Below are 14,765 nucleotides of genomic sequence, written 5' to 3'. Positions count from 1 at the left end.
GGTGACAGACAAGAGGCACTGAACTACAGGTCAGTGTCCTTAACTTGTATACTATGCAAAGTAATGGAGATGATCGTGAGAAAAAATCTAGTAACTCATCTGGAGAGAGGGGACTTCGTGACAAATCGCCAACATAGGTTCAGGGAGGGTAAATCTTGCCTTACAGGCTTATTAGAATTCTACGATCAGGTGACAAAGATTAAGCAAGAACGAGAAGGCTGGGCAGACTGCATTTTTTTGGACTGTCGGAAAGCCTTTGACACAGTCCCCTATAAGAGGCTGGTACATAAGCTGGAGAGACAGGCAGGAGTAACTAGTAAGTGCTCCAGTGGATAAGGGAATACCTAAGCAATAGGAAGCAAAGAGTTACAGTGAGGGGGTGAGACCTCAGATTGGCGTGAAGTCACCAGTGGAATCCCACAGGGCTCTGTACTCGGTCCTATCCTGAGTCTCTCAAGGGGTCTCCCTAAAGTCTCTCAAGGGGCACACAAATGCAGTGAGTACAAATAGACAAATAACATTACAAGAATCCCATTTAACATTGCAGGTTAATATAGTAAGCACAGCATATAATTGTTACACTCTTGGGGCAAAATTCTTGTAGCTCATAAGTATACTGTCTATCATACCATTATCACACATCCAAACAATTTGATGTGGTACACTACTTATTTCCTTATTTCTATAGTTATCAATAAGTTGACACTCTAATACATAATGTTCTAAGGTGTGGGCGTGCGGCATACTACATAATTTACACTCCTTATCTTTTTCACTGACATCAACACCGTATTGCCAGATATATTTGTATCCTAATCTTAATCTCATGTAAATTGAATCCTTCCAAGTAGACTTTCCTTTACCGAAGGTGAAGGTCGAGTTTGTATTTATTACTGAATAATTCTTAAGTGTGTTACTACTGTCCACCATTGCCATTCTCTTTATCATTTCTTCACCCTCTTGTTTTTATTTGTTTCAAGGTTAACTGACATACAATATCAACAAGAGTTTTTTCCGTGGCTCTCTTCGCTATGTCATCAACTACCTCATTCAACAGTATTCCCACATGTGAAGGGATCCACATGAATCTTACTTTATACCCAGTTTTTTCTAATTTCTGAACATTCTCTCTACACTATATCACAATATTCTGCTATACTGGGCATCTGCTATTTAAAGACTAACGCTCCTCTGCTGTCAATAAAGAAGCAGGCATTTTTACCACATTTGACTACTTCCTGTAATCCTACTAATGCACCTTGGAGTTCAGCCTGCGTTGAAGAGACATTGTCAGTTAAGCGGCGTCCAATAACAGTATCTACAGTGCCGTTGTCAATGTACTCCCTGATCAAGACTCCACATCCTGCCTTCCCATCCCTAGCTACTGACCCATCACAATATACATGTAGAGTGTTTTCTGTAGGCAATTTTTTAATTATACAATCATATGTTGCCCTCAGCTCTCCTATTTCATACATACTTTTTTTCGTTTGCAAGGGAGTAATTACTACATCTACATTACAATCCTCCCATGGTGGTGTGAATTTTCTCTTGGGCACAGCAATACACTCTGTAATAACATCATACTTAATAACATTAGAACATAAGGTATTCATATATGCTCTTTTCTTCATCATACATTGTTCACTACTTCCCACCTTTTGAACCGAGAGGATTAATTCATTAGCTCCCCCACCTCTCATTAATCTAATGGCAGAGGCTACATTTATCTCTGCAATTCTATCCCCAATACTCTGCAGATTCAACTCCATCCTCATTATCTCAATCATAGCATTTCTTGGGCATCCTAAGATAATTCTCATGACTTCATTTTGTACCTTCTCCAACTTGCCAATCCTACCTTTACCAAAACAAGAAATGACAGGTGCAGCATAATCAATAAGAGATCTTACAGTACTCAAGTATATCATTCGTAGCACAGGGACTCCCACTCCCTTTCCACAGCATGCCAAGGCCTTCAGAGGTTGTAATCTCTTCCGACATTGACCCAACAGTCTGTTCATTTCAGCTTCCAAACTTCCAAAAAAAAAAGCCAGAGCTCAACCCCCGCAAGCACAAATAGGTAAGGCGACAAAGGAGGAAAGAATGCCGAATACGTAACAAAATCATTGAAAGCTGCAATAAGTTTTATCGTCTTTGTAATAGGGTACTAAATTGCACAAAATTTTGCACCCCTCTACCGCCTCTAACGCATTGACAGCGTTCGCAAACGCTTATATATTATTCAAGAATTCAATTTCTTTCTTTATTATGCACCCCATACCCATCCCATGAGCGGTGGTGTAAAGGATTACAGAGGCACATAATCAGTAATTAAAAATTATGTTTTTAAATAGAATTCCTCCCTCACCCCTCCCTTATCCTCTTCCATCCTCCAAAACCCTACAACAGCCCACACCCTTTCCCTATGAATGAACTAGCCCTTTCACACCCCCTTCATATACATCAGCTGGCATGTCGACAGCTTTAACATTTTCCGCACGTCTCGAGACCACTGTTTCTTTGCCTGTGCCAGACAAACTGCCACACCTTAGATTAAGTCCTTATCTGACTTAGGTCCTTAGATTAAGGGCCTGCTCAGGGACTGAACCCCACAATTCATTTAGCTAAGCAAATTACAATCTTGATGATCTAGTTACAAAATTCCAACCCGTTCTCGCATACAAAGATCCAAGCTCTTTAATCAGCCGTCTAAACCTCCGTTTATGAATGAAAAGCGGTTTACACACACCTCACAACTGATGACGTCTGAACACTTCCGAAACAAGTGCTTCGCTCATGTCCTCTGTTCGAACCACAATTCTATAAATGCTTCACCCACGAACTTATAAAATACAAATAATTGCCAACAGAACCTAAACACTTAACCTAACCTACGCCAAACTATACATACAATTTTTATGTATAAGAATATTAATTTATATATAAAAACAAACCCATTTTTAATATACGGTATGTTAAAAATTGATGAATGCGTCTGGGGAGGACGGCTGCTGCTTTAAACAGTATGGTGTGAGAACGGGTTGCAAAATTCAGTATAAATCGTCACATCATCAATGGGTTCGAGATCGACCATGGGTTTATTACCTATTTGATTCGGTTACTAATACCTGGTCGATTCGGACGCGAGACGTTTCGATGAAGCTCGTTTTCTGTTTGTTAAAAGCGTGTACAGTATATTGTTAGGCTAGGCTGTATTTGCTTAGGTTAGGATGTATAGGGAGGGCTCAGTTGGGTTAGGTTATGTTAGGTTGGGTTAAGTTAGGTGAGGTAAAGTAGGTTTCAAAAGCCGCTGGCGAATCGTTTTGTATACGAAGTGACTTGTCTCCTCCTTCCCCCTTTTTGGGCTTGATTGAGTTGAGCTAGGTTGGGTTGAGCCAGGTTAGGTTGGGTTGAGCCAGGTTAGGTTGGAATGAGCCAATTTAGGTTGGAATGAGCCAGTTTAGGTTGGGTTGAGCCAAATTAGATAGGTTTAAAAAAATCCGTTGCGAATCGTCTTGCGTACGAATTGACTCTTGCCTCCCGCAGCACACGCAGTTATCCCCTGGACGAGGCTGCAGCTCCCTCACAACACCTGCTGGCCACCAGCCTACACGTGTAAATATGCCGTTTTTCATTCGAGGAAAACGACAAGGGAACATCAAACACAAGGTATGGTAGCTGGTGGTTACTTGTATACCTTTTATGTATGTATTTTTGGCCTAAATAAAATGTTTGTTTAGGAAATTTTCAGAGAACAAGCATGGTGGTATATTGTCAATTGGCTGCGTATCTAAGTGGGTTCACTCTCATTGTTGGTGTGACGATGTGCATTGAGTTTTGTAACTTGCTGAAAAAGATTGTAACTTAAATGTATTGTGGGGTTCAGTCCCTGAGCCCATTGTGCCTCTGTAACCTTTTCCACTACCGCCCACTAGATGGGTATGGGGTGCATAATAAACTAAACTGAACCACTAGTCTACTATTGTCTCTACATGTGCTACAAAATATCTCAAAATAAACCAAAACTATTTATATACAAAAGTGATGAGCAGGTTATACACATTCCTAGCATATGAAGAAGTTAGATATAAGTATTATATGTATAAGATATACATAGGATCATGTTAAAAGTGATTACTTAGCAGGTTGAGGCATAATTATATTTACTTTGCCTACTTTGAAAATTAATCCAATAATAAATGTAACTAATTGATCAAGTGTGTTTAGCAAGGTGGGAGGGTACAAAGCCTGGTCTAACTACATTTGTACATTTTTGTGCTGAATATATTGGTTCACTTCATTATTTTCTTTTTATCTAGATAGTGCCAGGAGCATCCATAACCTGTGCCAGCATTAAAACTATGATATTATATTATATTAAAGTACATTACTATATATATTACTATAATATTACAGTATTTATATTATTATAGTACTGTACAGTGATAACTTGTGTACGTTACATGTAAAGCAAAATTTTGTGTTGGTGGGGTTAGGCAAGGATGTGTTATGCAAGGTCAAGTTAGGTTACATAAAGTTTATTCAGAGAGTAGCGATGACGTAGGAGGGTCAAACGTTTTGGAGCTCTCGTACCCTACACAATAGTGAAGAGCCTTGTGGCCTTGTTTTCTATGAAAGCAGCACCCACTCATCCCATAAAACTAATTGGCCAAAAAACATAGTCTGCCGTGTTACATATTTCAGTCAATATCTGTAGGAATTGCATCTATAAACTAGATTGTGCTGTTAATATACAGAGGACACTCGATTAACGAATTTAATCCGTTCCGGCACCGACCTCCTCATGCTCGTCTTGTATTCCCCATTTAAAGTAACGGAAATAAAATTAATCCATTTTACCCCAAAAAAACATCAGTATGAAATTTTATAATGTAATTATAATGCATGTAATTATTATAAATGATTTGTTTTACTGTTTTCAATTGTACTTTACCTTATGAAGAGTCATTGCTGGCTTGAGGGAGATGATGGGGAGGAGGAGAGGGGTTACGGTGTGGAAGGAGAACCCACCTCCAAGTCAGGCGATTTCCTTCTTCAGATCTACAGTACAGTAATTGTCTGTCTGTCTTCCTTAACAACATTATCTTTAGCAAGCAGCTTCTTTGGCGACATCGTGGGTCACAAATTGTAGTCACAAAACCACATAAACCCAAAGAAAAGCATAAATAAATGCAGAGGGTTTCTTGTCCTGTGCGTTAAAACAACAATGTCATTGGAGGCGTCCGAGAATTTGCGAGAACCAGGGGGAATGCTAGGAAGCACCTTGTGGTTTTCTCATTAATCAAGTGGAAGCTCGTCAATCGAGACAAATTTTCTGCGAGTGTCTCGTTCGTTACCTGAAATACTCGTAGATGGGGCTTCTCGTCACACGTGGTTCCTCTGTATAAAGATTTTTTTTTTTTTAATTTCTTATTGTAGGATATCCTAGAAAGTAATTCTGTAATATCTTTCAATTCTAAACATGAATAACTGGCATTTAAGGCTACCAAGAACCAAAAACATCCTTTTGCACCAAATATTAACTGCTTCATCCTCATACCTGGGTTCAGTAGTAACTATACTGTACGGTACCACTATTATGATATACAGTAGTTGCATTATTCTTTTACACTACTGTACTAGTGTTTTTATTTAAAGAGCATGATTTTCCCTATACTTATGGGATCTTGTTGCTATTTTCTTGATTACAGAAAATATTAAAAAGACCAAGAAAAGGTGATGTCTCTCAAGCCAAGAAAGCTAAGTTTACACCAGATTTGGATGAAGAGATCACAAGCGAGGAAGATGAGCATTATATAAAAGGAAAGTTGATAAATGAGGATGAGGAGGAGGAAGAGGAGGAGGAGACTGCACAAGAGAAGAAAGTGAGACTGGCCCGCCAGTACCTTAAAGAACTACAAGACCAGAGTAAGTTTAGAGTATGTTGCAAACAATTTACTTTTGACTTTGAGCTAGTTGTATGATTTATTTTATGTGGTGTGATCAGTTTTGGTTTCTTTAAAGTTAGATATTGTATTTTAGTTTAAAAATATTGTACAGTGGAACCTTGAAAATCCAGAGCTCAATACTGTACAACAGAATCCTCAACAAATCCATAGGATTTTGCTACTGAAATGGTATATGATGGTAATGGCTTGGCACTTTCACCTGATAATTCTCTTTCCCTTCCCCTCCTATTCAACCATCATCACCTCTCTCATTGCCACTTTCAGCTTGTACTGTTTTGCACCAGCCTGTGCAAATTTCACAAGCCACATCTTCTTACACCAGTTTGTATTCCTTACACCAGCTTGTACTCAATACTGTACACTCCTTATATTTATTACACCACTTTGTAATCATTTGCACCCATATACTTAATATATCATTCATTTTGTATCCAAAGATTGTATTTTAAGAATATTTAAAAATATTGTTTATTATGTTATATCTGGCATAGAAAACTTTGAATGCCTCCCAAAATTTACTGCATTGAAATGTCAGTGCAATAATAAGCAACTAGATAACAGAATTTTACTTTGTGTGAATGTGAACAAACCATACATAACTATTACAATACCTTGTATTTATCCATAAGAAACACAAGATGAAGAGGATGATGAAGCTATTGGTGTTCGGCTTCGAGAAGATGTGCTTGAAGCATCTGGAAAGCTGCGAAGAAATGTTGCACACACATATATAGAACCTGACCAACAGGATATTCGTGTTCTCAAGTCAAAACACCAGAAGCTACCCATTACTTGTATTTGTGTTTCTCACGATGAAAAACACATTTTTTCTGGTTCTAAAGATTGCTCTATTGTGAAATGTAAGTACTATACAAATTTTTATTTCTTTATATGGTATTTATAAATAATTTGTGTCCATGCCTAGGGGCCTGACAGCTGAGTGGACAGCACTTGGGATTCGTAGTACTAAGGTTCCGGGTTCGATTTCCGGTGGAGGTGAAAATATATGGGCAGAGTTTATTTCACCCTGATGCTCTTGCTCACCTAGCAGTAAATAGGTACCTAGGAGTTAGACAGCTGCTACGGGCCACTTCCTGGGGGTTATGTAACAAAAAGGGAGGCCTGTCGAGGACCGGGCCGCGGGGTCGCTAAGCTCCGAAATCATCTCGATATAACCTCATTATAATACTGTATATGCAAAAAACTAACATGAAATAATACATGGCTTATTATTTTCATATAGTTAAGACTTGGCTGAATTAATTCATAACATCTGAAAAGTAAGTGTATAAAAATTTGAATTAAAATTATTTGTACAGTACTTGTTTGTTCAGGTGATAGTATAGAGCCAGTAAGATTATCTACCATTACCTACTTAATGCTTAGAGTTTGTGGATACATTAATGAGATGTAGTGCACTAGTTCTGGAAAGTATATTATGGAAGAGGAATTCACAAAATTTTCAAATATTTTCAATACAGTTCTATTGATAAATCTTCAATTTTTTTAAATAATCGATTCCATTAAGATATGCGGATTTACAGATTGACCTCTCTGGCTTGGTGCCTCTTTTTGATAAATACTTACTGGTCATCTGGTAAACATTTTTAGAAAATAAAGCAGAATCTGTAACATGAAATATCGTGGGTCATTGATAATCCATAAAATGCAATACAGTACCAGTAATTTAAAAATGTTTGCAATAAAAAAAATTGTATACCAGTGGTAGTACAATAAATACTGTACTGTAAGTTTTTAACACATTATACTGAGCAGTAAGGCCTTGCTTTCCATTGGTTCAATATATGTGAATTTGCAACTTTTTTTTTTTTCATTAAAGTTTAATATTTGCAAAAAGGGGTTAACGAATTAGTGAGTTGTCATGGGGTTTACCTTGCTTTTATGCACATTTTGGATTAGATTGTTTCATTGTGGCCTTATACAAATATTTTGCATTTCATGCTGTATCCAAAGATGCCACATGAAGAAATGGAAGGTAATGTTTACTGCACTTTAATCTACATTTTTGGTTAGTGTATTGGTGTATTTTATAATATGCTGTATACTGTATATGATGAAGGGAAATGGCACTATTTTTATGGTGATAAATTGGGAATGTTAGTGTATGTATAATTTTAAACACGCATCCTGGTAAAAATATACAAAATGCAGTATGTATATAGTAGATACTGGAACATTATTAATTAAGCCATGTTAAGTAGTCTTCACCTCCCCGTACAGTAGGACCTAAAAAATCCGGACTACTGTATATTGATTTGGACCACTTCTGGATTCTCCAAATTTTTCTGGACGAGCCTTCCCATTAGCTATCCTGACCTAAATGCTGATCCAGTTAAGCATTAAAACGTTGCACCATGATGCAACTTTTGTGCCTCACCTTTGCCTACCAGGAGCCAGAACCAAAATCTGGCCTTCTCAATGAAACAAGGGGAAAGAACATTGAAACTTGGCATGGGGTGGAACTGATCTACAAACCTTAGACTTGGAAATGCAGTCACGGAAAAGGGTGGAGGCCATATCTGCACTGAACAAGAGGGAAAACAAATGGAAACCCTTGGGGGGGGGGAAGGTCCTCAGGCCTAGCAAAAACAAGACCACAAAGAGGGTAATAGTAGGACAAGCACATAAATGCTTCAAACAAACCTTTCAAAAAACAGTGGAAACAGTGACTAGGAAATCCAGAAGCAAACAGACTAGGTTGCCGAGATCTGAGGATGCATATTTATCCTTGGAGCTAATAAGATGCAAAAATACAACTTGCATGTACTGTTACAATAACAGACTGAAACAAGTGTCCTCTCTTCTGCATTAAAAATGTGGGGAAAAATTAAGAATCTGGGGAAAAAATAATAAACCTCCTCCCCCATTCCTATGTGCAGAGAAGTGAACCCTTGTTACACTCCATTACTATAACTGCACGTAATCTTAAGCGGCAAAATGATTAGTATATTTCTTCTTAGTTCTGTGTTTGTCGGCTAATCTGGGAATTAGCCGGTTGGAGCAAAGTGGCATCGTCAGTTCGAAACTTGAAATTGTGATGTTATGATACTTTATTTATACCAATAATGAAGGTTTTCCTTATTACAAATCACTTTCAATAATTCTTTGACATTTATGTACCATTTAAAAATAAGTTTTTAGTCCATTTAGACCATTTAAAATAATTTTGTGTGATGGCAAGGTGACATGTATGCATGGATTGGTTTAATTAAGGTTTAATTTTGGTCAGATATTTACTTAAAATTTCTTGTGGTAACATTCATAACGTCTGAATTATATAAGATTTTTTCTATCTCTTCAGATACCATAGAAGGAAAAAGATTAGGAACTATTCCTGGTGGGCGAAAAGGCACAGAAGAGGTACATATTGGACACACATCTCACATATATTCCCTAGCAGTTTCTTCAGATGGGAAATTCTTGGTAAGCTCTTGTGTTTATTGTTTAATGTCATTTGCACTCCTCAAGAATAAACTCCTTGCAAGTATACTGACCAGCATTTTCAGTTCTCCAAAATACTGTATCTATGGTAGTTAAGAATTTTTTTTAGAACTCATCAAAACTAATGTTCTATTTAAGGTCTTGATACTAGATTCTGTACTTTTTCATTTTCTCCTGATTTATAATTGTTATTGATGGAGTTCATTTATTTAAAAATAGCTGCAAGTGATCAGTGGTAAAGGAGAAACATCTTTGTGGACACGGCCTCAATTTTTTACTAACCCCCCTCCCCTCTCCCTATTCACAATGTGCAATTTAACAATTATTTCCGAGTTCACTTGGTTGCTTCCTTATGCAACATTCTATACTTCTTGAGGCATTGTCCACTGCAGTCTAGTCAAGTGCAACTTTCTATCTCCTGCTACCAGGAATTCATACTTGCTGGGCCTTAATTCCAGGTCTTCTCTGAGTTGATTGGGGGGGTGGGAAGAGGGCTTTTATTCTTATGATCTTCCTAGTTTTATTCCATAGTTTGCTCTCTGAATAGTAGCAGACAAGGTCCTCAACTTGAGCACTAAGGATGTTACCTTAAAGCAGTAATTTTAAGTTTTCTTTATTGATATTTCAGGCATCAGGTGATCAAGGGGGTTATATACACATCTGGAATGCAGAAACTCTTGAGCACCTGAAGACGTTTAAGAAGCATCGTGGAGCTGTTTCTGGATTGGTTTTTCGTCGTGCCACACACACACTCTTTTCTGCTTCACACGACCGAATGGTGATGGTGTGGAATCTTGATGCTATGGCATTTGTTGAAAATTTGTAAGTGATTTTTCTGTTTTACCCATGCATGGTAAATAATAAATAAATAATAAATGAATAATAAATCTAAGGCTAATACAATAAAATATACAGTTATGCCATTTCTGTTTGGCACTTCTGAAGATTTAATTTTTATTGTATAAATAATGCTACAACAATATTCATGGAGACAGGTAAGGCAAATCATCTTGAGTATGTTACCATGTACTGTATTTGTAATTCAGAAGCCAAGATGAGATTCATGTAGTTTCTGATTTTCTCAGAGGTGGCCATCAAGATGCAATAACAGGAATTGATGCATTTGTGAGAGAATCCTGTATTACCAGTGGAGGACGTGACCAGTCAGTGATTATATATGTTCTAGTTGATGACAAACAGCTGAGGTTTTCTGGCCACCAGGATTCCATAGATGGTGTCAAGCTGGTTAATGACAAAACATATGTTACCTTTGGTCAAGACGGGTAAGAAAAATCTATTTTAAGTGCATATGCACAAACATTTTGCATGAATGCTAGTATAGTATTGTATAAACATTAAGGGCTACTGAAGTGAAATCTATATGAAAGAAAATGTGTGCGTGTGTGAAGGAGAATGCCACATGTTAGGGGTTTAGTCTTGCCCAACTTTCTAGGATTATACATGAGGTTGGGTGGTGTATGGGAGTGTAAAGAGCAGTCAGGGTCAGCCTCAGTGCCACCCTTTTAAGAAATATCGGCTGAAATTGGGAGATTTGATTTTTGTATAATTTTTAGTAGTTTGTCAGAGATTCATAATATTAAATTTTGAGAAAATTAAGAATGGAGAAGAAAGGTGGAGAGTGGGAATGGGGTAGAGAGATCCTGGCACAGCCGGGTATCCCATCTAGTGTATAATTAAAATGTATGCCTAGTGTCTCAAGATCTTAACTTATTCAAAGGAATTTCATACTCTTTTCTTTGTGTATTTCATGATAAGGCCTTGGTACATCCTTTTAAAATTGCATTATTATTAAAATGCTTGATATGAGAACAAAATTTTGTGTTGAGTGGACACGAATGATTGTAGTAAGGACAAAATAAATAAAAAAAAGAGCATGGGTATATAAAAACTTGTAAAAATAATGAACAAATGAAATTTTTAGAATTGAAGTAGTGGATGCAAACTCGATACATATTTTCATAGATATGACAGCCCATCCTCCTATTTAGGTAGTACTTAATATATGTACGATGATCCTCATCATTACTATGACATAAAAGGAAATTACTGTAGAAAGTAGAAATTGATACTATTGAATTTGGAGAAACAGGAAAAGTTTTTGTATCGATGTTGCAAAGAAACTTAACCTAACCATCCTAGGCCTAATACAAGCTATCTGAGACCTAATATAGTACATATATGTGCTATACTAAGCATAGGAATATTTAAGTTTGATTTTGGCTATATTTTTTCAGGCTATAAAGTGAATAGTACCAAATTCTGCTATCTAATTGTCCATTACGTGTATGTATGTATGATCCAGATAATTACACAAAGTACTATCTAACCGGGAGGATGGGTTGGATGTGACAAGTATAATAGATTTTTTAACCTGTACACAATTGCCAATTGAGAGGTTGGACCGAAGAGCCAGTGCTCATCCTCTGCAAGTACAACTAGGTGACACAACAAGTACAAGGGTCTGTCTAATTACCCAAAGCTACTCAAAGCTTTCTAACAAGCTACCCAAAGCTTCCTAACACTACGTTAGTAATGAATATATTATTCATTATAATGTTCGTACCGAGTGTAGAACATGGAAAAAACATATTTTTAACCTGAAAAAGTATCATTTCATAACGAAATTAGACGAAAATAAGTTGCCAGTGATGCCAAAGCAAGTCGATGGTCCAAGCGACAATGTTGTGGAGCGACTTATCCAAGACACATTGTTGCTTGGAGAGTGAACCTACCCAAACATAACCTCACCTAACTTCACCTAACCTAACCTAACCTAACTTAATATAACCTGTAGGCAACAATATATCTTGGATAAGTCTCTCTACAACATTGCCACTTGGATCGTTGACTTCCTATGGCCTCTCATGCCACTTAGTTTCGTTTAATTTCGTTATAAACTTATATTTAAGAGTCAAAATATGTTTTTTCATGTTCTACCTTCAGCTCTAACGTTACAGTGAGTAAATATATCATATTTCTTCATTATTTATGTAATACTAGGAAGATTTGGGTAGATTTAGTTAGCTTAGGGTAATTAGATGGAACGAAGTACAAACCCCATGCCAACTCCCCACAAAATTCACATTTCACTGCATGCATATCCATTGCCCTCACACCCTTATTCCCACCCCATGTATACTTACTATTCCCACCCAACATATACTTACCACTCCTACCCCATGTACGTTTGTCCACATGCTCACCCAACCCTCCCTTCTACACCCACATTTTGCTGCCTACCTTTCCCAATCATGAAATATTTGCCCATAAAACTACTCCCGTCTCTATCAATATTTTAAATTATAGATGGAGAAGAGTACAATATTTTTGTTTTATAGAATGTTACTGATGTGTGTATGTATTGAGAGATGCCTAGCATAGGGAATGACCAGAAATAGTGTTCCCCCTCTTGTTTGGTATTTATTGAAATATATATATATCATGGTAATTATAATGTACTTGATTGATGTGTTAGTAGTTTGTAAAATTTGATTGGTATTTATAAAGATTTAAATTCTAATAATTTGTTTTGTTATGCTAGAGGACTTGCTTTGTGGACAACCTTAAAGAAGCGCCCTCATTGTCTTGTAAAGGCAGCTCATGGCTATCAAATGAATGGTCAACCTAATTGGCTGACTGCTGCTGCTTCTCTTGTAAATACTGACCTCATTGCATCAGGTATGTATTTTTTACACTATCATCAAGCCTAGAACTAGTAGTAGAATCTTTATCAAGTCAAAAGTATTATTCCTTGTATCTGGTAGTGCATCCTTTGCAGTCACCTGTGATAAGGGAGGGTTGTTAAAAGTTCCCTGTAGTGCTGTTCAAGTATGTTATCCTTCAATGGTTCCCATCTATGCACAATCCTGTCTGTTATTCACAAGTTTGCAAGTTTTTTCCTGAGAGGTTAGAAAAGGAACTTGCAAATGTAAGGACACCATTTTATGGGAAAATGTCTTAAAACAGAATCTTGTATAGAATGTTTTATAACAGACAAAATGGTTGGAACACAATTAGAATGATGCATACTTTTGTGGGATGCAGTTGTGTTGAGAGTAGGTCAAGTTAAAACTGAACGAGAGTATCTATAAAGGGTTTTGAGAAATGTTTGCACTTTCTAGAGTAACTATTTTGCTATACATTTTGCTTGTCAAAAAGACTTCAGATAATACAAATTACGAAGTGGCTGCATTGGTATTGCATTTGATAGTGATAAAATCCCTGTAACTGCTGGTAATAGATCTAATAATCATATCACATTACTTTAGAACTTAATTTTTCTGTTTTCAAATAACATATATTATTTGCTCCTATTGCTTCTAGGTTCAATGGATGGGTTTGTTCGATTTTGGAAAGTTGACACAGAGGGACACCGAACTTTGCAGCGTTTGTTCTCAGTTCCTGTTCCAGGTGTGATTAACTCGCTGGCATTTACAACAAGTGGAAATCACCTCGTGGTCGGAGTAGGACAAGAGCATAAATTAGGAAGATGGTTTAAAGAAAAATCGTGCAAAAATTCCATTGTTATCATTCCTTTAAAAAAAAAAATTATGGAAAAAAGTGTGTCTTAGTAATGACTAATAAATTTGTTATTGATAAATTTGTTTGTTTTTTCCTTTAGGTTGGAAAAGAGTAATTTATTTTTATGTAATGTGTTAATAATAGGTATCACACACATTGCCCATGATGTGCAGTTTGCTTTAATCTTGCTAATTTGTTGCACTTAAAGTAATTGATATTTTTACAGCTTGATAACAAAGTTTCCTTGATCTGTTACCGTACTTATAAGCCTCAATTGGTTATATATTTAGCTACTAACACAATTTGTGGTCTTGCCCATCTCCATGTAGTGTGGTGGTAAACCATCCAGACCTCATGGGGCACAGTATAATATATTTTATATCACATATATATTATAACACAAATCACAATAGCGTGCTGCATCAATCAACAAATCCACAAGGGAGGATTCAACGAGGCTTCGAACCTACGTCCAAGATGATCCCTGACGCTGCCTTAATCGACTGAGCTACGACATGGTCAAAAGAGTTGAAACCGAAGTTCTACTGAACTTACTGGATCCTGCAGCCTCTCCGAGACACAAATCAGGGTTTTACACAACTCCCCTATGCACTCGAGCTATGTCAATAGGCCATTCTACCTCATTACACACAAATCAGAAGTGAACATTTCTGGCATTGCAACAATGCCAGAAATGCAATGCAACATTTTCTACTTGTTGCATTGTTTCCTTCCCTGGTAAACTCTGCTCACACTATGCTTGTGTATTTCAAAAGTTTAATCATGAGA

General features: G+C 37.0%; 1 protein-coding gene across 1 annotated transcript; it reads left to right on the top strand.

Moving 5' to 3' along the window:
* The first annotated feature begins 3,482 nt into the window (after positions 1–3,482).
* Positions 3,483–14,055, top strand: LOC123770323 (U3 small nucleolar RNA-interacting protein 2). The gene is made up of 8 exons (XM_045762084.2): positions 3,483–3,672; positions 5,715–5,931; positions 6,602–6,832; positions 9,295–9,416; positions 10,063–10,256; positions 10,520–10,717; positions 12,997–13,133; positions 13,779–14,055. Exons 1-8 carry the CDS (start codon positions 3,625–3,627, stop codon positions 14,024–14,026), a joined length of 1,395 nt encoding a protein of 464 aa, XP_045618040.1. The 5' UTR covers positions 3,483–3,624; the 3' UTR covers positions 14,027–14,055.
* Positions 14,056–14,765: the final 710 nt, after the last annotated feature.

This window comes from Procambarus clarkii, chromosome 42 (assembly GCF_040958095.1).
Source record: "Procambarus clarkii isolate CNS0578487 chromosome 42, FALCON_Pclarkii_2.0, whole genome shotgun sequence".
NCBI lineage: Eukaryota > Metazoa > Arthropoda > Malacostraca > Decapoda > Cambaridae > Procambarus > Procambarus clarkii.
The sequence above is the reverse complement of the archived record's forward strand: the minus strand, read 5'-3'. Positions and strand labels throughout refer to the sequence as shown.

What these genes read in the sequence shown, in the direction of transcription:
- LOC123770323 (XM_045762084.2), top strand. Translation starts at nt 3,625, where the DNA reads ATGCCGTTTTTCATTCGAGGAAAACGACAAGGGAACATCAAACACAAG. An exon ending in TAAAGAACTACAAGACCAGA is followed by an intron (nt 5,932 to 6,601) that starts GTAAGTTTAGAG and finishes TTTATCCATAAG; the next exon opens with AAACACAAGATGAAGAGGAT. An exon ending in GTTACCTTTGGTCAAGACGG is followed by an intron (nt 10,718 to 12,996) that starts GTAAGAAAAATC and finishes TTGTTATGCTAG; the next exon opens with AGGACTTGCTTTGTGGACAA.